The following is a 26,424-nucleotide window of genomic DNA, read 5'->3' as shown; positions in this document are numbered from 1 at the left end:
GATTTTATTAGAAGTAGAAACGACTCTTGATGGTATTTCAAATGTTTTATTTGAAATGAATTATAAAAGGCTGAATAATAATCAAATAATAGAGTAGTATTTTTGCTTTGATATAAGACATTATTAATGGCTGAAAAGACCTATCAACCATCTTCAAAGAAAACAAAGATTATAGTATGTGGCAAACATAATTTGCCGCATCTTAGATTTTTTCAACATATAATGACTGCTCCTCATAGAACTTGTCCGTAGAAGGAGAAATAATATCAGAAGCATATATATTTACTCTAATATTTATTTATATGATTAAATAGAAATAAATAAAAATAAATTGATTTCATAATAGTTTTTAGAAAAGCTTTTTAGAAGCTTCATAGATGTTGTTTTGATTTTACATGTGTTTATAATTGATTGATGAGTTAAAAAATTGATCAACAAGTTAGATACGTATTGATAGCTTACAAAACAAGCTAATTATGTCACAGAAATATAAAAAACTTATCTTACAAGTTAATATATGTATCTTACAAAGTCAACATATTTTGGAGGTCCTTAAAGACATCACTACATAGCTCCTAGTAAAGAGTATATATAGAAGCAAGAGTAAAGCCTTCTTCATTCTTGTCAATGCCTTTTTGGTCCATTGTTATGTTTCAAGTCTTCATAGTCTTCTAGTCTTTGGTAATAATCATTCTAGTTTAATATTATATCAACTTTTAGTGATTTTTCTAGTCTTTTTGAGTGCCTCAAGAATATATTGAAATTTAATTCTCTTCAAGATTTATATCCTTTGATAGATTGTGATATATATATATATATATATATATATAGATATGGAACAAACTATAATTATAAGTATATTTTAAAATATAAAAAGTCTTTTATAAACTTATAGATAATTCTATTTCTTTTATAGATTAATATATAGATATATATATATATATATATATATATATATATATATATATTAAAATACATAAAACTTTGGTAAATATAAGAATCGATGTATTTCTTTAAGCAAAGAAGACTTCTTGTATTTTTAAGGATGTTTAGGTTGTTGAAATAACATTCTTATTAAAATAAATTTTATTAAAATTATCCTTATTAACATAATTTTACAGATATAGTTTTCTTTAAAATATCAATCAAAGCTTTGGTTTTAATATCTATAATAAAATAATTTAAGCTTTATTATAGATTAAAAAACCAATTTCTTTACTAAATAATAAATATATTTAGTAAAAAATATTACATCAAATTTATTTATTTTTAATATAAAATAGTTTTTTTTAGAAATCGATATTCTTCAAAAAAAATTAGAAATAACTAGAAAGAAGTAAAAATATACTAGATAAATGATATCTTTTTCATAGAATATTATAAAGTCTTCTTTACTAAAGATTAGATCCTCATATCAATTTTATTGGCCTATATGGCTATTCAAATTTCTCTTCAATTTTTTTATGGCTAAAATAAATCTCTTAAAAGTATTTTACAATCTAAAAAATTCAAATATAAATTCCAAACTAAGATCTTTTTTATTTAATGCAATAATTATTTTAAAATTAAAAATTATGAAATAAATTATTCTTGAGTCTTCTAAATATACTTTTATCTTCTTTTATCTTATATCAAATATATTCTTTTGTGATACATGACTTGATCTTTTTTATGTTTTTAGAATTAAATAATGTGATTAAGGTAGAATTCTAGTTATAATTATAAGAACAAAAAAAAAATGAAGATTGTCTTTACCAATTTGGTTGTGATATTCAATTAGTTTCTTTCAATTGATTATTTATTTAGGATATTTTTTCCACTTTTTTTTATTACAAGTTAGTTGTATTTCATATTTTGTGGCTATTATAAAATTCTTCTATTTTTCTTTTCCATTATTATCTAATTCTTTTCAAAACTTATTAATCATCATCTTTGTCATGTATATTAAAAATTTCTCAAGATTTGTATTTAAATGAAGAAAACAAAGTCAATATGTATACTCACAATTTTTAAAATTTGTCTTTATTTTACAAAAGATAAAGATTTATTTAATAGAATAATTATAAAAATTTCCAAATTTCTGTGTTGAAGGTGAATTTTAATTTTATAAAATTATGTAATTTTTTGAAATTTATTAATTTTTTTTTTTTTTTTAAATAAATATAGTAACAACACATATCTAAATTGAATATTTTTATTAGTATTTTTAAACTGTATGCTAGATGAAGTACTTTAAGTAAGCTATATAAGATTTAAATATAAAGCTCTAGCATCTATATAATAAGAAATAGCGCATCTTAATGAATACATTATTATTATTATTTGTTTTAGCATGTAAGTTCTAAATATTTTTAGATATTATATGTAATCAAAAACTTCTAATTTATAAGTTTATATTGGGGTTTTGATCTAAATAATATTAAAAAAAATTAAAAAATAAAAATTATTATTTAATCATAAATAAATAACAATAATATAAAAATATATTTTTAAAAAATATATAAATTAATATTAAGTGACAACAATATTAAAATTAAAAACCTAAAGGTTCTTAGTATAGTATGAACAATGACAAAAAAATCCTTAAATAAAATACATGTATATATTTTAATCTTTTTTCTATTTCATCTAAAAATATTATAAAAAAATAAGTATTATTAAAATTTAAATGTAATATGAGTACAACATAAATTAACATAGAATATATATTTTTTTAATAATTTTTTTGTTACAATATTTTATTTATATATATAGGTATATTAGGTATTATTAAATTAAACATAAAACTACAAAAAAAAAATTAATAGTTTTTGTAAAAGAATAAATTGGTTAGTTTCAAATATAATTATTAAGATAATGTATCAATGCCATTTTTAATATTTATTTTTTAAATAAAATTAATCATTAAATTAGTTTTGTAAAATAATTTATCTAATAATTATAACTTAATAATTTAAAGAATTTTTTATCTAAGCATTTTCAATCCATGTCAAAGTTCTTCTATATATATATTAAAAATTTACAATAAAAGCTACGAAAAAATTTAATATTTTTTATAAAATAATTTTTACAATAAAAATATATAAAATTTCAAAATACATCATCAAAACAATAAATTTAAAATTTATTATTTATATAAAATAATTTCTCTATATAATAAATATTTTTGCTTGCATAGAAGTATTCTAAGACATGTAAGTCTTAAATTTGTTGTGTGATCTAAATTTTTGTTATTTTGATTACTTCATGATAATAGTTATTTAGATATATGTGGAACAGGATATTTTTTTATAATTCAATGGAATTTACTAGAATTTCTTAGATTTTGGTTAAAATTTGTCAATTTAGCACCCCTAAAGCTACCGACAATATACCCAGCAAATGTTTGGTCCATTCACCAAGAAAAATATAACCTGCATCGGCTTTGAGTTTCACAATTTAATTTCAAAAAAAAAGAATTTAATAACTCAGAGAAAGGTAAATTTCATTCAATTGAGATGAAATAATCATAAATCTCACAATAAAATTTAATCAATAACATGCTCACCATTCAAAAAAAAATCTTAAAAGAAATCCTAAAAATAACCGAAATTTTTAAAATCAAATTCAAATCCTTGAATTTTATTATATACCACAAAATATACACCTCAAGGACATGGGAAAAAAGAAACATGTAGCCTGATGGATGTACTTAAGCCTCTTGAATGAAATCGAGTGGATGCACTTTCCACTCCTGGATGAAAATAACGGGATGAATGTTGTCAAACAGATAAAAGTATGAAGATGTATCTCGTAAAATGAATGAAACATGTTGGATGAGGAAACGCATCAGCAAGAGCACGACCCAAAGCTATTTTGTTTCAACAAAATTGGCCCATTTTGTTGCAGCGAGCGAGTGAGCGAGGAAGAAAAATACAGCAAATGCTTCACTTACTTCACTTACACACACACACACACACACACACACTCGGTGTTGCTATCGCCGCACCACACCCTGCCGCAGTCTCCTGCTGCTGCTTCCTGGACCCACTTTCATTCACTTCCCGCTTCATTCTACAGAGCCCATGTCATTCATGTACATACAATCCCACAATCACAAGATTCTCTCTCTGATGGTTTCGGAATTGAGAGACCGTTTTGGTTGTTACTGTGTCAGTGTTTCAGAGCTGAAGACGATGACGTTCCTCTTTAAAGTCTCATCAGGCGTTAGAGCGACCAGGAATTCGGGTCGCTCTGAAACAATCTCCCTATTATCTGGAATCTCCTCGACGTGAACAAGTTGCCAATCACCATTTTCAATACGAGAATTTCATTTATGCAAAAGAATTTTATACAAGTAATAATACATCTACTTGAAATTTTTAAATACTTCCAATGCTGATTTTATTGTTTGAGTTCACAAACTGAGGCTTTTCCTGTATGGGACCGATGTAACAATCGGACATGGCTAGTCCAAAGTATTATCCAACACCCATAATCTGGTATCTCAAAAGCAACACAGTCAGCGGTAATCTCCAAAATAACAAAAACCTAAGGATTTCCAGTCACTCTCAGACGTTGAATCACATTTTGGAGAATTCAGACATTGGCGTAATATTGACGACCCATTCAGGTTTATATTTTTTATTTTATTTATTTTATTTCTTTGATTTCGAAGTGATCATCCGACTTGACCACATCGGTTTCCACCCACGCCATCTAGATTAATTAGAGTCTGAAGTTTCGGTGTCCCAGATTGATACGAATGCACGTCATCTAGTGCTGCTCAGTTCTGATAGCTCCTGTTCCTGAATTGATAAAACGTGTTCAATTTTGTTTCATCGATTTTGTTGGCGTGTATTTTTTGGTTCAGATCTCATAGAATCGGTATATAACATGATCTCTGTTCTGTGGATTACGTGTCAATGAGTTGCACGCCATGATCATGCAGTCTGAAGGTTTGGTTACATGGAGAAAAGTTCATTGTTGCAATTTTATGTGATCACAGGGGCGAATCCTCCGGGGTGAGGGGTGATGGGCGGTGGGTATCCTTACGGTTAGTGATCTCTCCGAAACTCGTAGCCCTTTAGACTAACGAAGGAATTTATGCAGGAAGAAAGCGCTATCCAATTCACTCAGTTGGTGAATTAACATTGGCGTCACATCCATCATCTCCTCCTGCTTCGATGTATCGTTCGTTCTAGACGCATGTTTTGGCTTGTGGCCGACTTCATCGTTGGCTCTCGTAGCCAATTAGTTGCCTGTACGAGAAGTTCATCGAAACCGTAAAGCTTGAGTGAAGGCAAAAGTTCACTAGCATTCTGAAATGCACTTGATCGTGAGTAGTGAAAACCCTAAGGGGCAAAATAATTTCCTTGTGTTTGGGGTAAAATATGGACTTGCTAAATTGATTTAGTTCGGTCTGATGGCACTCGTTGGCGATGTATATCATTGCTACAGGTGGATACTCTGAAGATGAGACGAGGTGCTTCGAGGAGGTACGTCTCAGGACTTGATTCCCTCTGGCTAACTTTCTGATTCATATTTTTGGTAGAAATATGGCATTCTGATCTTTTGTTTTCTTGGAACGAAACGCACACCTCTAATCTAATGCATATCAGTGACCTGATTACCATAGCTCTTTGTTACATCGACTCTGGCATTACCTTTACATTCGTTTGTTGACGTCACGAAGTATGTCAGGGCTGTGTGGCAGTTTGTCAGATGCTCAACATTTTGGAATAATAAGATTGTGGGATACTCAACATCTCAAGTAATATCCAGTAGAGGTCTCAACATTCTGGAATAATAATCGCATTGTAGAACAGAAATTGTGGGTCGGGGAAATCTTTGAGCACTATGGACCATGGCTTAGAGGGACACATGAGTCTGAGATCTGGCTTGAGCTGTGTAGGACTCCCTTAATGCTTCGTTTCGCACCAGACTCATAAGTGCCTTCAGATTGTATAGATATAGATCGAAGATGCCTTGCAGAGAGATCTCTGGGCAAATAGGACACTGCATTGTAAGGCGCATGAAGAATTCGTCACTTTGGACAGTTACCCATTAGTGTCCATGCAGATGTTTCTGAGGCAATTTGAACTACCAATGTCTCATAAAATCCCGTGGTATCTTCCAGATTCGAGTGTCACAGCCTTTCATCGTCGGCATTCATCCAGGTCTGCAATTACTTCAGCAGAAGGTACCCAAGAGGATGCAGTTTGTAATGAATGGAAAAAAATCTCTGTGAACGTGTAAGTTGCTGTGACCGTATCTTAACCTCCTCTGCTCCAAAGGACTAGTTAATTAAATCTCACCCGAGTTCTACAACTGATCTCCGTGAAGTAATACAAGTCCAAAGTATCGAATTTCCCAGGGTACGACACTTCCGATGTGCTCGGATGTTCAGCCATTCCGCCGTTCTTTACTCTCGCCAATCATCCAGAGTGGTTTCGGAATAAGTTGCAGTACCGCACATCGCCGAACACGGTAGATCTACAGGTGACCATGTTCAACTAGTCCCCATTTAACCCAATTCGCATTAACCAGATCTAGATCCGGATCCTTTCACACAAAAAGCTGCTCATGCCGGAGGTCTCCACGGCTGACTCCACAGAAGCTGAAAATGATGTGGGTCTTATCACCTTATCCTCGATTCCCTTCCAACACTCAAAGCAGAAATGATACCCTTTGGTACACGTTCTGTACGTGAAGACGCGAACAACTTCCAGGCAGCGCCAACAGTGGGGGCCACAGGTGAAGTGAAAGCATAGTAAAGCTGTGGAGGCCATGCAGAACTTGGAACGGAGGAGGAGGAGACTGGTGCCATGAGCCAGGTATGATAGCATCGACAGCTCTGTCTCTGCTATTACATGACTGGACTGATGAACTCCTTCGCTCTGCAACAGCAGCAGCAGCAGCAGCAGCAATTCCTCTTCTTTGTCTTCATCCTCTTCTTCGACTTTTTGGCTGCCGAAATCAGGCAGTTCCTATGTAGCTGGTACTAGCTTTGAGGTTTTCCTGAGAACCTGCACATGAAGCCAGCTTGTGGGGGTAGTGAGACTAAAACTGTGGCATGAAAGTTGTCTTCTTCCTATCAACTTTCTTTAATGTTGTTTTTGTGAGATGTCTCTCCTTGTGCTTCCAACGTCTAAGTCTTGTGCCAAGTGGCTGTGGCCATATTCCATTCCTCCTTGTACAATGCTGGCTTTTCCCCACTCTCTTTTTACCCTTTGAAAACCACGTATTCCTTGCTGCTGGGTCATCACTGCCTCCCATTCCTATTGTAAAGTGAATCCAGTTCTGTACATTCGGAAAAACATTTCTGACAAATCAATAATAATAATAATAATAATAATAATAATAATAACAATAATAGTAATGATTTTCTAGAACTTCGATAACCTGAATTTCTTGGCTGTAAGCTTGACTGAGCTGCAGGCAAACACATACATATGTGTGTTAGGATCAATAAATTCATTAACTAAATATCAATAGTACGAATTGTTCCACACACAGGGCCTCTCACTAGGGTGCACTGTTATACTACACTGTCGCCAAGCCATGAGTCAATAATTTGTATTAAAATACTCAAGGTATTATCCAGTTTGAGTGAATCCGTGATTTCCAAAGGGTAAAAAGCAAAGAAATGCAAACAAAAGGGTCTTGCCACAACGAAGCAAAAGGATCGTGGGAGGTGTGAGAGCATCTTGAGCATAGAACTGGATAAGGGAGGAGAAAAAGAAAAGAAAAAGACAAGAAAAAGAAAAAGATCGCCCCAGAATGGAAAGATGCCCTTGACCTCCTCCCTCCCACGGACTGCAGGGCCAGGAGGAAGGGGCTGCCACGTGACGGAGTGCGGGTGACAGCTGTTGATCGGGCAGCATTGGGGAGGTCATATGCCAGCTGGGCATGGGGCATCCCATGCTTGCCAAGTGGACTTGCTGACTTGGACAAAGAAAGGGGGTCGTACCTAGTGGGCCACTCTCCCAAGTCCTCCATTCATTCCGTCTTTCCCACTTAGATTCTCACTTCCCTTTCCCTTTCTCTCTCTCTCTCTATGGGAGTGTTTGGTTGGTCACTTTTATTGGCTACATTTTGATATTATTATTATTATTATTTGCACTTGTTGGAGTGAAAAGTTTGAACTTTACATAGTAACAATATACATTTCATGGAAGATTTTTTCTTAATAAATGAACCAATCATGAGGGATCATGGTTTAAGGTATCTATCTAATACATGATTCTCAACCAACTTTGAGATTTCCAATATGTCTCTATTTGTTGAAGGCAACTAAGCGTTAATGTTTGAAGGCATTCTCCTCCATCAATGTAAAAATGTTAGGGTTTTGATGTCAACTCCAAGTCAAGAACATAAAAAAGCTCCTCCTAATTGAAGCAAACCAGAACTTAAGAAAGCTATAAATATATATATATATATATAGAAAGAACATGAGGGGGTTTGTCTTTTGCTATTAAATTTTGTAAAATACTAGGTCTTGTATTTCAAAGGTTAAGATTGAATATGACCTTAAAGGAAGGTGAATAGTTCCATCAAATCAAAGTACTTGCATTTAAAAGTCTTATTTGTTGTCTCTAATCAATATATATTTTTTGTCTTAAGTTTATTTTGAGATTCTCTTTTAGAAGATTTTAAAGTCTTATGGTAGTAAGCTTAAGCATATTTTACAAGGCAATGATAGTTTTTATTTTTTTTTATTTTTTTGATTTTCCTAAAACAAGCATCCACAGTAAAAGGCTAGAGAATCTTCATTTCATTAAATTAGTTAAGTATTTTATAAAAAAAATATTATTTAAAGATTTAGTTTGCAATACATGAGACATAAAAAAACATTATCCCAACTCTATGCTTGTTTGATTGCTGCACACTTTTTAAATATATCTAATACTATCTTCTTAATATTTGGTGCTCTAACAAAGATTTTATTTTATTTTATTGGTACCCATTTTTATTTATTTTCATAAATTTATTAGTTAAAATTTATTTTTAACAAATAATATATATTAGTATTATAATTTTTAACTTTTAATCTGTCATAGTTTTTTTAGATTAAATTAGTTTAAGAGTTGAGAGTCTTATTTTATAATGTAATTTAACTACAATAGGTAGAAATTTACTTTAAATATTTTTTTTTGTCTTTTTTGATGATACATTTTTAAAATTTTCTATTAAAAACATATTTTCAATGAGGTTTTGATATTTGGATACATTTTATATATAAAAATAAGCAAATAAATGGATTTGTTTATAGATTAGGAGTTTTACAATAAGATAACCTTATACTGTATAACATACTATTTGAAAATGTTTCTCTTTTTATAAATTACTATATGATTATAATGTGTTAAGTTGGAAATCTTTTTGTAATAGATAAGATTCTTTGATTACTAATTACATATCCTAAAGTTGATCCATGCTTAAAACAAAGATATTACTATTTCACTGTATGCTGCTTATTGGAATTTGGAATTCAAAATGAGGTTAGTCATTGTTTTTTTGAATATTAGATTGAACCCAATTCTTTCTGCCTAATGTACTTGCTTCACGTGTAAAGAATTATATCTAATATTAAATTAAAAAATAAAGTGTTTATATAATGATTGAAATTAAATTAATGTAATCCTTTGTTCAAAGAGGTCTTAAATGAATATGTAATATAAAATTTATTTTACTTGATTCCAAACTTATATAGCTTAATGGCATTCATTTATAAAAATATTTTCATTGATGACATTAGAATCTCCTTAACTCCATCACTGGTATTTTAATGTTAGAATATTTATAAAAATATTAGTACAAAGTAATTTAATTTGTATAGTTTATTGTTAAGTAGCTAAATCTTTGTCCAATACGTTCTATTCTAGGTTAAATAATTATAAATTTTTAACTCTTATTTTTTCTAAATTTAAAATTATGATTCAAAAACTTTGAATTTGGAATTTTAATAAAATTTTGTTCTCAATCTTGCTACTCCTTTGAAAATTAATTTAAGTTAAGATTTTTGTCTAAGAATATTTTAAAGATTGGATTTGCCAATAATAACATCTTTTAATATCTATCTAATTGATGAAGAAATTAATGTTGATTTCAGCTTCAACAGTTAAAATATTAACTTGTAATATGCAAATTTATCTTTGCTTCAGTATTAGTTTTTTTTAATCCATAAGAAATATTTGATTACACAAATTATTTTATATTACAATAAATTATTGTATCAAAGCTTAGATTATATAATTGAAAATCAAGATAAATCTTAAAAGATTAATCTGAAATAAAATTATAATATCATATTTTATTTTGAATTTAGGTGGTGTCAAATTTTTCATTTATAAAAGATAATAGCTCTAATAAAAAAATTGTTTAATAACATATTTTTTCTTTGATTTTATCTATTTATTTATTTATTTATTTTTCATTCAATTATTTGTCTAATATAGTCTGATTTTTTTGAAATTTGTCAAATTCACAAATATTTTTAAATCAATATAGAGATGTTATAAATTATTATATAAGTTATTCAGTATATAAAAAAATAATTTATTTTTATATCAATTTATAACTAGTTATTCTTAAAATTTTATGTTTTTTTTCCTCATTCAATAATTTAAAAAAAAATTATGTTTCATTTTGTAATATACTAAAAAAATTAAAAATTATTTTCTATTGACATTGCTTTAGACTTCAATCATAATAGAGATAATTTTATATTTTAATAAATTGTGGTCTAATTCTAAAAACTTGTATTGCATTAAAAATATATATTTAAAGAATATGCAATCTAATGCTTAAATAAAGCTTGATTGAAACCAAAATAAGTATTTATTGAATAATTTTGATTACAACATACTTCATATGCTATGACTGTGCTACCTTTAAATAGGAACATTTAACATGTTTTTAATTACATATGTTAAATTCTCTCAAAAACCCATATTAAGATTGTATGTAGTGGAATTTGCAATGTTTTGTAAGCTTTGTTGTATTGGCCATTACTTATTCCGCTCATTTTGCAATAACCAAGGCACCTAAAACATCACAATAAGCAAACAATCATGGCTTAAAGTAAATTGTAGATACACTATGTAGCTGAAATGGCTCTAGATAGAGTCTCTTCTAAGGTTGTGTGAACATGCTATTTGTTCCATGTAAAAGTTGAAGAAGCTAAGAATGACTCAAGCCTTGCAACTTTTATCTAACTTTTTAATAATTGGATAGAAGAAGAATGAGTACATTACATGTCTAATTAATTTATTGCTCTAGAAAATTTTCTAGTTAAAGTAATTTTGTAAGTTTTAGCAACTCTAGACTTAGTCTCAAACTTAATTTTGCCAATTTTCTATGGTTTTAATAAATGCCATACTTGCCTTATATTAGAATTACTTGAAAATCCTATATTAAGCTAATATATGTTAAAAAACATTTGTCTATTTTAAAAGTGACTAGAATATAATCAAATTATCCAAGATATATATATATATATATATATATATATATATTAAGATTCATTTTATTTTATTTTTATTTTCTTATAGTTTTATCTTAGTTTATAAATTTTATTAGGATAGATTAGATTCTTACTATGAATTCTTAAAAATATCCAAGAAGTAGAATTTAATAGAATGATAGATTTAAATTTTACTTGTACATCTTTGTATATTATTTTAATATAATAATAATAAAAATTCTCAAAAAAGGTTTTTGAGGATATTTATTTTTTCACTTTATATTAAGTTACTATATAATTTTTATGTAATTTATTCTAATACTTGGCTAGAAAGATTTAAGAATGCAATGCCTGAGCTTGCTAGTCTTAATATGTATCTTCAATATTATTATGCGGTTTCTATAGAGATATTCATTCTTTTAAAAGGTTTTAATTTTATTATCTAATTATTTTTGGTAGATTTTACTAGTTATTGTAATATTTGTTAGATGGGTTTTAATCAATAGTTGACTAATTTTTGTACCTTAGTATAGATCAGAAATATATATTTATTTTATTTTGTTATATACTAGTTTAGATATTATAATAGTTTATTTGAAAGTTTCAAAATTTTAAGTAAATATTAATTGATTCTTATTTTATATACATTAATTTTTTGGCAATTGTATCTTATATTTCTATGCCCATTAATTAGGTTTACATTTATGTGAATATTTTTAATAAATTATAAGTTTTTGGATTAACATGCAATTTAAGGTGAGTATTCTGTGATGAAAAATAAATTTCTATTTGGCTACTTTTTTCTTGAATTTTTTAATTCATTTTTTTACATATATGTCTATAATATCTGATAGCTTTAATCATAAAAGCAGTGAAATCAACTCACTTCCACATATCGTAGATTTTAGGTTAGATTTTATTTTGCTTTAAGTATATCAAATTCAATTTATATTATATTAATAATCTTAAATTTATAACTGTTTTAGTAATAATTCTTGTAACTAATATTTTAAAATAATAATCCTCTTTAAAAAAATATGTTTTAATATTGATATGTTGTAATTACCTAAAAATATAACACAAAATCTATCAAGCTTTCTAAATACTATTATCTAATGTTTTTTATTATTCTAAAATATTTTGAATATTTCTTGTATAGAAGAATACTTTGACAAGTCTACATATTCTTTTGATTTATTTTCTGTGACTTACTCTAAAATTCATATATCTCCATATGAAATAAATGATTTCTTTTGAATCTTACTTTATTTTTTAAAAAATATCTAATAAATTATCTTAATTCCTCAAGTGCTATAGATCTAATATCCTTTTGAGTCTACTCCTTTTATTTGTCTTATTTTAATATGTGAATTTATTACTCAATATTGTAACTATAATATATTAAAAAAATTAACTAAAATTATATCTATATATATATATATATATATATATATATTATGATTTATTAAATCCATTTAATTTTTCACAAGGAGTCTATTAAGTAGACAAATTTCACTTCTTCTTGCTCTACATGTAACATATAAGTGTCTTAGACCATGTTATAATATGCACCATTTTAATTCTCTTCATAGAATTTGTTCTGATTTTTTTGCATCCAATTATTTGCTTAAGAAATTACTATTATAAGAGGTATAAAAAGATGTAATATAATTACATAATTAATGAACCTAATTTGAATTTTTTAAAATCTTAGATTATATGATAAAATAAAGAGCTCCATAATAATTAATTTATAAAAAAAAAGTTATGATACTAAAAAAATTATTTAAATATATATATATATATATTACCAATAATTTTAATTTTCACATAAGGATTTACTTAGTTTAGTGAGGTTTTATTCTACTTAGTTAGGTGAAGTCAACATAACTTCATTTGGTGGAAGAATTTAAGATCTAGTTATAACAAATGTTAATAAATATATAGTCTTGGGATATGACTACTTAGAAATTAGACAAACTAAGTATAAACCATTTAATTTGATTTGAAATAACTTCCTTCTAGGCTAATCTTGTAGATTGCCATATCTTTATTCTAAGTTTTACAAAAATATATCTTAGTATGTTAGGAGCTTAAGAGTAAGTATTATCAAAAATTACATTGTATTTTCTATTTCTTAGAAGAACTAGATTTGTGTAGTAAGGAAGTAATGCAAAGAAAGAAACAACTTTGTTGTAAAATCATTTGGTAGTGTGTAATTATAATAAGTTCTAAGTATTATAGTTCAAATTTGGAAAGTTAAGTTGTATAAAATGTATCAAGCTTCTTAATTCTAATATAAAGTATGGTAGTAAGAGATTGTGTGGAGAAAATAGTTTGACTAAAAAATACCAAAAAAAATACATTAGTCTAAAATAATAATAATAATAATAAAAAGGAATCTAATATTGCAATAATTACCCTTCTTCCAAAAACTACTTGGCAAGCATGTAAATAAATATTAGAAAAAAATCCCTTTACATGACAGAATAATTTAAAAGATTTAATTAAATTGGATACCCAAATTAACTCAAGAAATTCAAAAATAACATGTACCAAGAGGTATTGCATGTTATTAGTAATTCATTAAAAAGGACATTACTCAACACTTCTTACCTTTATTTTGATATAAAAAGTATTTGTTGGATGAATCTCACCATCAACAACAACAACAATCAAATGTAACCTATTTGATAGACTCACACGCATGCATGATTTGGACTATAAAACGACCATGATTAAGAACCAAACTCCAGAAACCCTAATTACAAAAGGGGAGGCAAACGTCTACCCTTGCTATCCAATGGTCCATTCTACACAGTTTCCACAAAATATCTCACATAAGCTGGCCATTACAAAGAAACAAAACTAAACTAAACCAAACAAAAGCGGTAATTAGGGATGGTGGGGAGTTGTGTGAAAAAGAGGGTAAAGTAAAGAAGGGGAAGGGGGAAGGGCTATAGGGGGGCGGCAAGGCCGGGCCTATATAGAGGGGGGTTAGTTGGCAAAGTCGGCACCAATGACACCCTTACTTTTTGCTCCTTTTTTATTTTAATTTTATGTATTGTACTGTTACTTTTTTGCTTCTTATTCATGTACTACTACTTTGTGGACGAATGACAGACTTTCCCTATACAGGAGGAGGACGGGGCAGCCTAACAGAACAGAACAGAACAGAACAGAACAGGCTCTTTCCCAGTCTGGTCGGTCTGTTTTCTTGCTCTTCTCTGTTCTGGCAACAGTGTCTGTGCCACGCTGTCATACTATACCCACGTGGCACCTGCACTGAGCTTGGGAATCGGAATTTGGAGTTTTTGATCCAAACCAGCATTTTGTGTCAGCTTTTACTTTAATATTATTATGGCTCACTTTTTTTTCATATTACATTCATTATTTTATTTGTGTTTTAATGAATGTGTGCTTCGATAACATCGAATTTGGGTGGGTCGTGTACAAAGGGTGGTGGTTCTGCTGGACAGCTAAGCCTTGAAGGTATTGGGTGCTGGATGGTCAATAACCCCACTTTGACCATTCATAAAATAGATTTGCTCTCCTCTTTCCTCTTAGATCTGTTCTTCCTTAGTAAACCATAATTTAAAGTAAAATAAAAATAAGATAGAACTACCCCATAATCCATGCTTCAAGATTTCTTTCTGATTCATAAAGAATCGAATTGATGACTGCATCTGTGAATTTTGCGTATTGCGTTCTGAATCACACCGTGTAAAATATCGGGATTCAACTCTTGGGCTGTACCATAGAAAAAATACAACATTCACAAGCTTTGTGTGTATATATGAATGAAAATACATATACATACATACTTACTTACACATATACATATATATTCTACAACATTGTTGGAAACCTTGTTAAAGATGTAGTGGCGAGAAGCGACGATGATTTGAACAACCAGTTTAAAAGAAAGAAACTCCAAAATCGAACTCCTACAGAAATCCATCACAGAACTAATAATCAGAGGCACTCTCATAAATCACAAAATTATATACATATATATATATATACATATATAGTTTCTCTTATTAATAATATTAATACGAAAACTTACAGCCATGACGCCATGTGAAAGCCATCGAATGCCCACCTTGTCCGTTCTGGTTTTGGTTTTGGCTGTGTTTTTTTTCTTCCCCTTCTCTTATCAGAAATTCCGGTGCCTTTGAATTTGCTTCAACAAAGTGGGTGTGGGTGTGGGTGTTGTGGCTGCAGCTCTGACCGCACAAGGACGCCATTACACACATGCAAGAATCAATCTCGGAAACCCAGCCAAAGAGAAAAACAATAAACAATAACAAATAATAATAATAATAATAGTGGAAGTGCAACAAGCTGCTACAGCAGGTGAGAGAGAGGGGGTGAATTTCGGTGCCGCTGCTGCCGCAGGAGAAGAATCTTCCCGCTGCGATGCGTCGAACAAACCAGGGCCACTGTGGGTCAACAATTACTGTGGTTTTCCAACAGTTCCGTGATGAAGGTTTTTGTTTTTGTTTTTTGTTTTTTTTTTTTTTTTTCCCTTCTTCTTGAAGTGTGTGCATTGACTATCAGTACTATATTCACAATCTTAGCTCCGCTACAAACCCACCCCCAACCTCGTCAGCTAACCTGTTTTCTTTCCCAGTTTTATTTTTATTTTTGTTTTCTTTCTTTCTTTTAACTTCACTCTTTTCTGTGCTTCATAATCGACAAAAGCACCGGAAGCTGTCGGACCTCCAGAGCCGAAAGGTGAGGAGTTTCATTACGCCACCCGGAAGCTATGGAAATTCGAATAATTTTTCTGGGACGGATTTGCAGTGTGCACAAGTAGGCGCATCGTCATCCTGGTGTATAAGAGCTGCTGGAGAGCTCCATCACATGTCAATCTAGTCTCTCTCATCTCGGTTCAACCTCCAGGCTGCTCCTCCTCCTCCTGCAGCGGGGCTCACCTTCGTAGCATTCGACTTTTTGCTGGGGCTGCAGCATTTGTGTGAGGGTAGCAGTGCTTGCTGTAGATTTGCAGAGCCTAGTTGCAGCAGCAGCAGCCAGCGGAGTTGCGAAATAAACCCATTCCCATCATGAAGGTTGCTTTCGGTGAAGCTGATGAGGTCTCCAGCCCGGACGCGCTCAAGGGCGCGTTGGCTGAGTTCATCTCCCTGTTTCTGTTTGTGTTCATCGGTGTGGGATCGGTGATGTCCTACGAGAAGATCCATGTGGGTGACTTGGAAGCGGGAGGTTTGCTCATCATCGCCATCGCTCATGGTTTGGCCATTGCAATCCTGGTCGCCGCGACGGCGAACATCAGCGGAGGGCATGTCAACCCTGCTGTGTCGCTGGGCCTCGCCCTTGCGGGCAAGATCACCATCATCAGGCTTGTGCTCTACTGGATTGCTCAGCTCTTGGGTGCCGTTGCAGGTAATGCTTCGTCGATTCACTCCCGTAACTAACCAAATCCATTATGTATAATTCTGTCCATTGCGATTGGTTTTAGGTGTCCTCTTCACATCAACTTACAAGAAGTATTCGACTAAGTCCGTTTCGCTGCTTCCGAGCAGCTAAAAACTTCTCGGTCAAGGATTTCACTTCTTATTACAATCATCCATTGAACGAATTTGGTGGTCGTGTAAGATAGCATTAGGTTAGCCCACTGGAGGCAATGCTCTGGACTCCGACTGAGGCTCTTTCTGCACTTGACATCAGATACAGCGAACGATCAGTTGCCTAACTCCGCGTAGCCTTTTAAATTCATCCCAGTCACATGCACAAACAGAAGGATTGTGTCTAGAATCAACCCAGGAGTAGCACTAAAACGCTCGAGGTGCGAGTTCACAGCTCGAAAACACGACGTAGCGAAGACAGTTAGCGCTTTGTCATTGCTAATGAACGAAGAAATTGTGTGTTTGTGCGTGTGTGTGTGAGCAGGTGCCTGGGTGTTGAAAATCGTGACAACCGGTGAAGACCTCGCCCGGCACGCAATCGGAGCAGGCATGACGACGTGGAGCGCAACACTGATGGAGATCGTGCTTACCTTCACTCTAGTGTTCGTGGTGTTCGCGACTGCTGTGGATCCGAAGAAGGGAACCGTGGGAGTGATCGCGCCTCTCGCAATCGGCTTCACGGTGCTCGCTCAGATCTTCGTCGGGGCGCCGTTCTCCGGCGCGTCGATGAACCCAGGGCGCTCCTTCGGCCCCGCCGTGGTGGCCTGGGATTTCACCAACCACTGGGTGTACTGGGTGGGGCCTTTCATCGGCGCTGCCCTCGCGGCGCTCATCTACGACGGCGTATTCATGTCCCCGGCTGCTCCTGAGGGCCACCAGCCCGTCCCCACCGAGTTCTAGACATCCACATTTCGTTGCTACGGCGACGCTGGTGTTGTTGTTTTCCTCCTTCTCCTTCTGGTCTCTCCACTCTCTCGCTTGTGGCAGTTTTGTCAGGAGATTCTCATAAACAAATTACTTTACTCTGGAGATGCGACGATTTGTGATAATTTGTATGAGTAGCAGCAGCTGCAGCAGCTTTTTTTTATTTATTTTTTTATGTCCGGGTGCACGCCAAGTGCTCCTTCTGTAACAACCAAAACCAACGTTATCAGTGTTCCAATGTATATGTTAGTTATCAAACTTTAATTCCACAAACATCTTCCTTACACTTTCTTTAATGTTCCCTCTCTCCAAAGCTCAGATTTTGTCGACATGGGTGCTGTCTGAAATGAGTGAACTTGAAATTTGTAGAGTTTGGGTGATGGGATTGTTCGTAGGATGAACTTCCGAATGAATGTGTTGCATGATTTTACCCGACTCTATATGGAGATTTGAGGTGTGTGAGCGTCGTTCGTGTTGCTTTCTCTCGGAGCAACTTGATGATAAGATGTGTGTGGAGTTTTTGTGTTTTGTGATTGTTGATTTGCCTTCTCTTCCAATGCTGTTCGATCTGTTCAACGCTGGATTATATCCTGCGCTGGTGCATTATTACTTGCCTGCTTGATTTCACTTGACTGATGATGATTTGACACCCAGTTATTATGTGACATTTATTTTACTGTATGTACGTATATATACATATATGTGTGTGTGTGTGTGTGATTTTGAACTTTGAATTCAACTACTATTCAAACAAAATCTTTAAAAAACACTCAATTCGAAGGTTGTATTGGAAATATAAATCACTCACATTGTTTCATTGTTATTGCATGAAATTGCCTGAAATTTTCCAAGTTCAAAGTTTTGGAATTTCTGCTTGATTATGGTTTATTATGCTTGATTGTGTACTTTAAGTGCATGTGAACTAAGGAGAGACAACGGATTTTTAAATTTGTTAAAAGTAAATGTAATTAAGCTGTTTGATCAAATTAAATATAAATAAATGAAAAACGGAAAAGAAATGAAACTTGTAGCAAAGAAGATTTGTGTCTATGTTTTGATGGTTTAGGATATCAAAAACTGTGTAGAATACAATGTCTACATTCTTCTTTGGATATTCGTTGTGAGGAATACTTCTACTCTTGACATTGGTTTCTACAATACAATCCTTTCAACTTACAACTATTGTTTTCAATATTCAACATGTTTAGCAGAGGTGAATATACATACATACGAAAAAATAATCATCAGTGTTTCCATCCATCAATCAGAAACTATCAAATCAATCATTCTAAGGTACATAATAAGAACGATAAATAATAATAAATGAGGAAGAGGATGAATGAAAGATACGCTTCTATATAATATAAAATAGAAAATAGGACCTGGGAATTGCGAGAAGGACACACACACCCAATAAAAAAATAAAGGCTGATGTACTTATCCCCCCCCCCCACACACTTGTCTTCAATGCGTCTTGAAAAAGGGGGTCTTATGCAAAATAGAATGAGAAAACAATTTAAGTACATAGGAACGTGTACAGAATAGAAGAAGAAGAAGAAGAAGAAGGAAAGGAAACAAGAAAACTTATGAATATAATATATTTTAAGAGAAAAAAAAGAAGAAAAGAGGAAAGATGGATTATAACAACAATAATTATATATATATATATATATATAAGATTGGTATGAACAAAATTTCAAAATTTGCAACCAAGAATGTATGCAGAAATTGACCTTTGTTTCACTGTTTATTGCTTTGTTTATGGTAAAATCCATGGGATTTGAACACCTTGCAGAGTATTTAACTAAATAAATAAACATATAAATAAACAAGTCCCAGCTTTAAGAATTTCCTAAACAAGACCAGGTTTTATATTCAAACTATTAAAAGAGATAAAAATTTAAAAAATTGACTACACAAAAAGAAAAGAAAATATATTTTATGATTTATTACGACAGGGGTGGCAGTTAACATTATTTTTTTGTATCTTATAGTTATATTATTATAGAGTGTTTTAATATTTCTTAAAGGAAATAGTTTTAAGAAAAAAATTAATTAAATATATAATATACAATTTCTAAAAATTATTGCTAAACTTTTTAAAAGGGCACATGTTGAAGCTCAACAATATGTAAAGATTTATTTATTTATTTATTATTTTTTTTTATTACAGTTGTTGATGTAGAGAGAATTATAATATACATATATATATATATATATATATATAAAGTCAAATTACATATATATAATTTGACTTTTTTAAAATTGCATAACAATAGCAATGAGTACAATATCAAGTTAAGTTGTTTAGAATAAATTAGTGCATAAAAAACATAACATAACAAGGAAGGAAGTCATAAAAATGTGAAGAATAACAAATCCACTAAGAGCAAAAGGAAAAAAAGAAAAAAAGAACTAGTAAAATAATTAATAAATTCTTTTTTAAAACTAATTGAGATGAAAAATATATTCAAGTTGCACATCACAAAGGGCTTTATAATGCAAGAAAGACACATGTGGAATATGACTACTAATGAGTGTACTATAGCAAAAATAAAATAAAATGGTATAAATAAAGTTTTGATGAATGCTACCAATTTTTCTATTTTTATTATTATTATTTTCAAATATAATTCTATGTATCACTTTTGAACCCTAGATGTGTGTGAAAAATGAAGCTAAAATTCTAAATATATGTGTTTGAAAATAAAATTCAATTCATGTCTTTGTATGCATAAAAATTAAAAGCAGTATTATTTAAGAATTTGGTTTTTGTGGTTTTTGAATGAATGTAAATATTTGATACAAAAGTGATTGAAGAAATAGAAAAAGAAAAGAAAAGAAAATCGCACACAAATTAAAAATGGTCATTTCAAAAAATTTGGCTCAAGCAAGTCAATAGAAATTGAAGAATACTTAAAGAAAACAAAAAGATTATATCTTGTTTTTACTAAATTTATGATATATCAGAAATAGCAAGGAAAAAGAGGAAAATATGATAATATTGGTGAACATCTTTGTCTTTTTCTTAAATCCTGATAAGCACATTAAAATCTTCTAATAGAAAATTTTCTCTTTGAATTTTTGAAATAACACCAAATTAAAAAAAAATGTAAGATGAAGTTGTAAAATGATTTAAATGAATTATCTAATAATTAAAAAAAGCAATCAACATAATTGCTACTTTCTCAGTATTTTTTCTATTATTGTATTAAAATACTAAAAAATCATGATCAATTGATACAAATATAAAACATCAGGGTCTTTCACGTTGACATAAACTTAAGGTGAAAACCGTTCATACAACGGCGAAAGTGAAAAAAACTCAATTAATCAAAAATTTAATCTTATAACACAACCATGAATAAACTTTTTGAATTTATTTTTTGAACCACTTTATGAATTTCTTGTAATCAATATTCAAGTGTACAATTTTTTTCCGCATAGATCTTGATACACCAAGAATAACCACATGAACAGCAGATCCTGAAGAGTGTTGTATGATTCAACAAAACAATGCCGATGCGTGTCTCAAGCGCAGCCTCAAAACCTTGAAAGGTAAAGATCGGTATTCACCGATTCTATTTAAAAAAATTCCATCACATTTTATCTGCACTTCCTACACAGCAAATCCAACATCAGAACGATCAAACTATGAATGAACGTCGCTGCATCTATGGAAAACAAGTATCAGCCAAGTTGGATTCTATGTAGCCCTTGAAGATCCAGGTTTTAGGGTTTAGGATTCTTACAAAGCAAAACCCTCATCCTTATATTGGCAGTGCATCCTTTTGCCAACACCAGAACAACTATCCTGGAGCAAGCTCAATGTAAAAAGAGACAGCGGCTTCAGAATGTGATCGTCAACTCCATCCTCTTTCATCAACTTGCACAATAGTTACAGGATTATTTGCAAGGATCAGAGGAGGTAACCATCGCCACCCTTGGAACCACAAACCCAAAGATTAACATCAGTATATTCATGCATCTTCAGAATTCGCACGACTGGTTAACTCCAAGTACATTCGTTGCATGGTTTAAGAGAGCTCCCTGATCATGTAAGTGCAACTTTACAGGAAATGCATCCTTGAACGTCGTCTTGAGCATTAAATAATACCAGTCCTGCGTGCTCTCTGTTGAGCTGAATCTTGTGAACCACAACTCCGTGATTGCACACAATACTGGACACGACTCGCAGATCAAGGAACCGAGGGGAAGACTAAATAAATTTATCTTGGTTAAGTGCGTCATTGGCAAGTCTTATGGGGAAGATTAGTGCGAACAATCAGACCAGGGAAATCAAAATCTGCAACGGTGTGCTCCTTGCATTTCTGATTCATTTGCAAAAACCATGCATCCTTCTCAAGCGAGCGTCGAGATAAGGACTGTCCTACACATTGTAGTAAATAAGGATAAAGGATAAATGGCATATCCTGAAACTTCACCACACATGACTGCATTCAACACATTGGGTACCAAAAAAAATAATGAACAGATTGTCTACTCTCCCATCGTGTGAACTCAAGAATCTCAAACTTAACTCTGGATTGGATTCCCAAGAGGCAGGAAGGTGTTCTGTTCCTGAAGTTCAATCAACAATACACAACATCTGCACAAAAGTGTTGGTCCTGGTGTTGCAAAAGATAAACACTCCAAAAAAAGGACTATAAGTACACTGTGTTTTATCCCAACCGCATTAGCGTGGTAATTGCATTTATTGCCTGGCTTACTAAGTTCTTATAGGATACACCATCGCTCCGGTGATAGTTAATGATGGTGTGAATAAAAGATCGGCGATTTGCTGGAGTCGCCGATTCCAGCAAATCCTTTCTTGCAAGGTCAGGCACCTGGTTAGATGGGCGTTCATCCAGGAGGACATCCCCTGCTGCACGATGGCGGGGCATATTGTGCCCTCCCACGAGCTGAGCAGCATATCCTAATTCCATCCTAATTCCATCCTAATTCCATCCTAATTCTGAACAATTCCAAATGTAGGCTAACACAAAGACAATCACTGTTTCAGAATTGAAAGGTTCACACAAAGGAAACAACTGACCGTGATGCCAACTCCAGAATACAACACAAAGTCCATCGCCGTTTCCATGCTGTCTGCCCAGCTATGACAAAGCCATAAATATTCCAGTGCGAAACTGAGGTACATGTATGATGGACACTCCATACGAGACCCAAAAACACGGAAAATTCATAACAATGAGATGATTTTTAGCTAGCCAGGAACTCCTCCACGACGCGGTCACGGTATCAATTTGTTACACAAGTAGGTACACATTCGTCGTCTTGGAGACAGAAATTCAGAGGTAGTTTTAAATGGTAGAATTTCTCTTAGTCTTTGCGTCGAGGTCAGCTTTCACTATCTTCATGGATACTTCATCGTGCATATATTCATAGATTGTATGTTGCAGAAGCCGGAGAACATGAACATCATGAAGAGATGGACAATGTGGACGAATTCATCCCGGTGCCGCAGAGGATGAGGAGCTGCTGTTTTGAGATGTGGTTTCGATCACAGAGCGCCGTCGATGCGAGCTGCCGTCCACATCCCTCGGGAAGAGAAGTTTTCTAGGGGGGCTTCGTCTGGCGGCCCTATTCTCTTGGTTTTTCGCGGGTTTTTGTTGTAGGGAGCTCCGTATTTTTGGGTGCCAGGATTGTTGCTGTTCCGGTGCGGTATGTTGTGGTGACGGCGGCGGTGTTGCTGCAATCTTGGTTTTGTTACGTTTCTCCTGTTGTCGTTCCGGTGGTCGACGCTCCTAGTGTTGCGACGTTGGTTTTGTATTCTCTTCCTCGCGGTCCTGCAGTTGGTGAGAAATCTGGTTTTTTCTTCGCGTTACTGTTCCGGTCGAGGGGGGCTGGTCGTCATTCAAGGCGCTTCTGCAGCGCCGTTCCAGGCTTTTCTACTTTTTGTTGTATTATTTATTGTCTGTGGCAGTCCTGCTTCGGAGTGTGTTGCGGTCAAGGCTGGTGTCCTAATTCTCGTTTTCTGCTGAGTTTTTGTTCCTCGAGAGGCTGCGGAAGCTCTTTTTGGTCTATGTCAGAGGACGTGATCTGGTTTCCGTTCTGCATCAGTTGGTCCTTAGTCAGAGGGCGAGCCATGCGGGTGTGCTTCGTAAGGTGCTGGTCGACTTAATTCGGCGCTTGTCTTCGTTTTCTTTCTTGTTGCTGTGCTTGTTCTTCTCCGACTGTTGTTCGGCTTCGTTCTTCTTCGACTATCGCTGAGTTTCCTATCATCGTCGTCGCCTTCAGTTGGCACTCTCGGTGCACTGGGCGTGTTGGCAGGTATTGTTAAATGGGAGAATTGATGTTCTGCAATTGGTAGTCAGACGTGAGTTCGCTGGCGATCTGGGTCTTAATAGCAGAAATCAGTGGTTAAATTTGGAGATGCGACTGTGACAGCGAACAATTGAGCAAGTAACTTGACGGTTTGAGTCCCTAACGACAATTGAGGAGAGGCAACGTTGTTCAGAATCCGTGTTGTGAAGGTGTTCGAAATATAGTACCGATTTGTTAGTGCTGATGAGCGAAGGTGGTTGTGCATTAAAACACATAGTTGTGGAAGTTCGGTTAAGTGTGGGATGAACTGAGTGTGGATGATCCAATTTGGATGAATACCTAATCACAGATGACACTTCTTTGGATGAATATTATTAATGGATGAATTCTCATTTGTGGATCATTTTTGCTCTTGATCATTTGGAGTTGATTGTAATACTGTTTGGTGTTTGGGGCTTGTTTGTTTGTTTTTTCATTGCCAATCTTGTAGTTGTGTTGTGCTTTGAATGTGGAACTTTGTCATGAATTTAGAAAGTAATTTTTTTTGTCAATCTTGAAGATAGATAGTACCTCTTGGTCCACCAAATACCTTATTATTGTCATCTTCATCTTCTTCTTGGTCCATCTAAGATCGTGTCATTGTCTTTTAGGTTAGCATCAGATTTTGTTATTGTCTTCTTGGTCCTCAAGATCCTCTTCCTTTAGGTTAGCATCACTTTGTTATTATCATCTTGTTCCTCAAGATCTTCTTTGTTGATGATACTTTGTAGTGGGTACTTTTTTATTTTTTGTTGTTTAGCTTGTCTCATTTGCCATTGTTCTCAACTTTTACTTTCATCTTATTTTTAATCACCATTGTTTTTGTTACTTGTGATTACTTGATGCTATTGTAATAGCAACTTATATGGTTTGCTCTCATAACAAGGTTTGCTTTGATTGTATGATTTTGTTCATTCTCTCATGCCTATGCTTTCAACACTTGCTTCTCCTTTTCTTTGTCATTGTTGTCAATGTTAGTATTTGTGCTATGTCAAGTTATTGTCCATCATCGCATGAAGGATTTTAAATTAGTCAAAGAAATGTTATAGAAGTTAAGGTGAGGTAGAAATAAGGAAGAGGATTTGAACAAATTGGTTGCATAGTTCATTAAAAAGTAGTTGAATTCTTTGAAGGCCAAGATGTACAACCTTTAGAATATTATTTCTACCCTCCATCTTGATCCCTTGTCTTATGTTCTTGAATTCTTTGCGTTTTTAAGTTTCTTATATTTTCAAGATCATGACAAATCAAAAGTCTCTTTTGATCTAAATTGCCTCTTGGCGTAGCATGGGAGGAGAGGGATGTGCTACACATGTGGGATCTTAAAATTCATATATAAATATTTTATTTGAGTGCTTATCTTTTATATGTTGAAATTACAATCATCTATTTCTTGCTACAATTGGAATTGACTTGGGTGTACTAAATTTGTGAAGAATTTTGATACATTGCAAATGCTTACGGAATTGTAGGATTATAAGGATGTTATGAAGTTTTGCAATAAGAAATTGGTGCATTGTATATGATCTATGATGCAAGAATATAGTTTTTAAAGAATTTTTGTAGAAAAAAGTAGTTTGTTGTATTGATATTCTATGAAATTTTGAAGGAGATAAATATTTAATTTTGGTATATATTATATCATAGTCAAATGTTGCATTTTGTAATATATTATTTTTTGTGGTTGTAATAAGATATTATGCTTATTATTGTAATTTATCCAATTCATTTATTAGATTTTGTAGTATTATGGTTGATTTTTTAATTTTGGAATGATGCTAGAAGATTTTATTCAAAAAATAATATTTAAAAACCATTTTCATACTAATTTATTAACATATTTAATTTCTTATTTATATGATTACATATCTAATTTGTTAAATTTTCAATTATTGTGATGTTTGATTGTTTTGTAACTAAGATTGTGATGGATTTCATAATGCGTAAAGAAAGAGTATAATCATTGCAAAACTTGCATGTAGAAAAAAAATAAGTTTATTAGACTATTGTTATATAGATTTATATAGATGGATTGTTTAATTTGATTTTAGTTTGTATAACATTATATTAGGATAGTTTTTGGCTAATATTATTCTTTTGTGATTGTATTAAATATTACTTTTGTAGCTCCAATTTCAAAGATCATAGATCCATGTTATTTTTCTATGTGATTGTGTGATTGATTTAAAATTTTGGAGGTGTCACATGAGATAGAAGATAGATAATATAACAAGAGGTTTGAGAAGAATGTGGTAGACGAAGATTATAAAGATTATTTGGTGAATATTTTGAGAAATG

General features: G+C 32.4%; 1 protein-coding gene and 2 long non-coding RNA genes across 4 annotated transcripts; all 3 read left to right on the top strand.

The window, feature by feature from the left end:
* The first annotated feature begins 4,638 nt into the window (after positions 1 to 4,638).
* On the top strand, positions 4,639 to 7,105 carry LOC149986533 (uncharacterized). Its single transcript, XR_016500387.1, has 4 exons — positions 4,639 to 4,866; positions 4,988 to 5,035; positions 5,440 to 5,477; positions 6,119 to 7,105. It is a non-coding gene; the product is annotated as an uncharacterized LOC149986533 (long non-coding RNA).
* A 9,226-nt stretch (positions 7,106 to 16,331) lies between these two features.
* On the top strand, positions 16,332 to 18,095 carry LOC112275855 (aquaporin TIP1-3). Its single transcript, XM_024506537.3, has 2 exons — positions 16,332 to 16,852; positions 17,360 to 18,095. Exons 1-2 carry the CDS (start codon positions 16,516 to 16,518, stop codon positions 17,773 to 17,775), a joined length of 753 nt encoding a protein of 250 aa, XP_024362305.1. The 5' UTR covers positions 16,332 to 16,515; the 3' UTR covers positions 17,776 to 18,095.
* Positions 18,096 to 22,783: 4,688 nt separating this feature from the next.
* LOC112275587 (uncharacterized) lies at positions 22,784 to 25,758 on the top strand. 2 transcript variants are annotated; one of them, XR_012216513.1, is made up of 2 exons: positions 22,784 to 23,117; positions 23,223 to 25,758. It is a non-coding gene; the product is annotated as an uncharacterized LOC112275587 (long non-coding RNA). The 2 variants fall into 2 exon arrangements; XR_002967765.3 differs by having other exon boundaries at positions 22,808 to 23,077.
* Positions 25,759 to 26,424: the final 666 nt, after the last annotated feature.

Source organism: Physcomitrium patens, chromosome 23 (genome assembly GCF_059467195.1).
Source record: "Physcomitrium patens ecotype Gransden chromosome 23, ASM5946719v1, whole genome shotgun sequence".
NCBI lineage: Eukaryota > Viridiplantae > Streptophyta > Bryopsida > Funariales > Funariaceae > Physcomitrium > Physcomitrium patens.
This window is presented reverse-complemented; position numbering and strand designations above follow the sequence as displayed.

Coding starts and splice junctions, on each gene's coding strand:
- LOC112275855 (XM_024506537.3), top strand. CDS start 16,516: ATGAAGGTTGCTTTCGGTGAAGCTGATGAGGTCTCCAGCCCGGACGCG. Junction 16,853..17,359: donor GCTCTTGGGTGCCGTTGCAG/GTAATGCTTCGT, acceptor GTGTGTGAGCAG/GTGCCTGGGTGTTGAAAATC.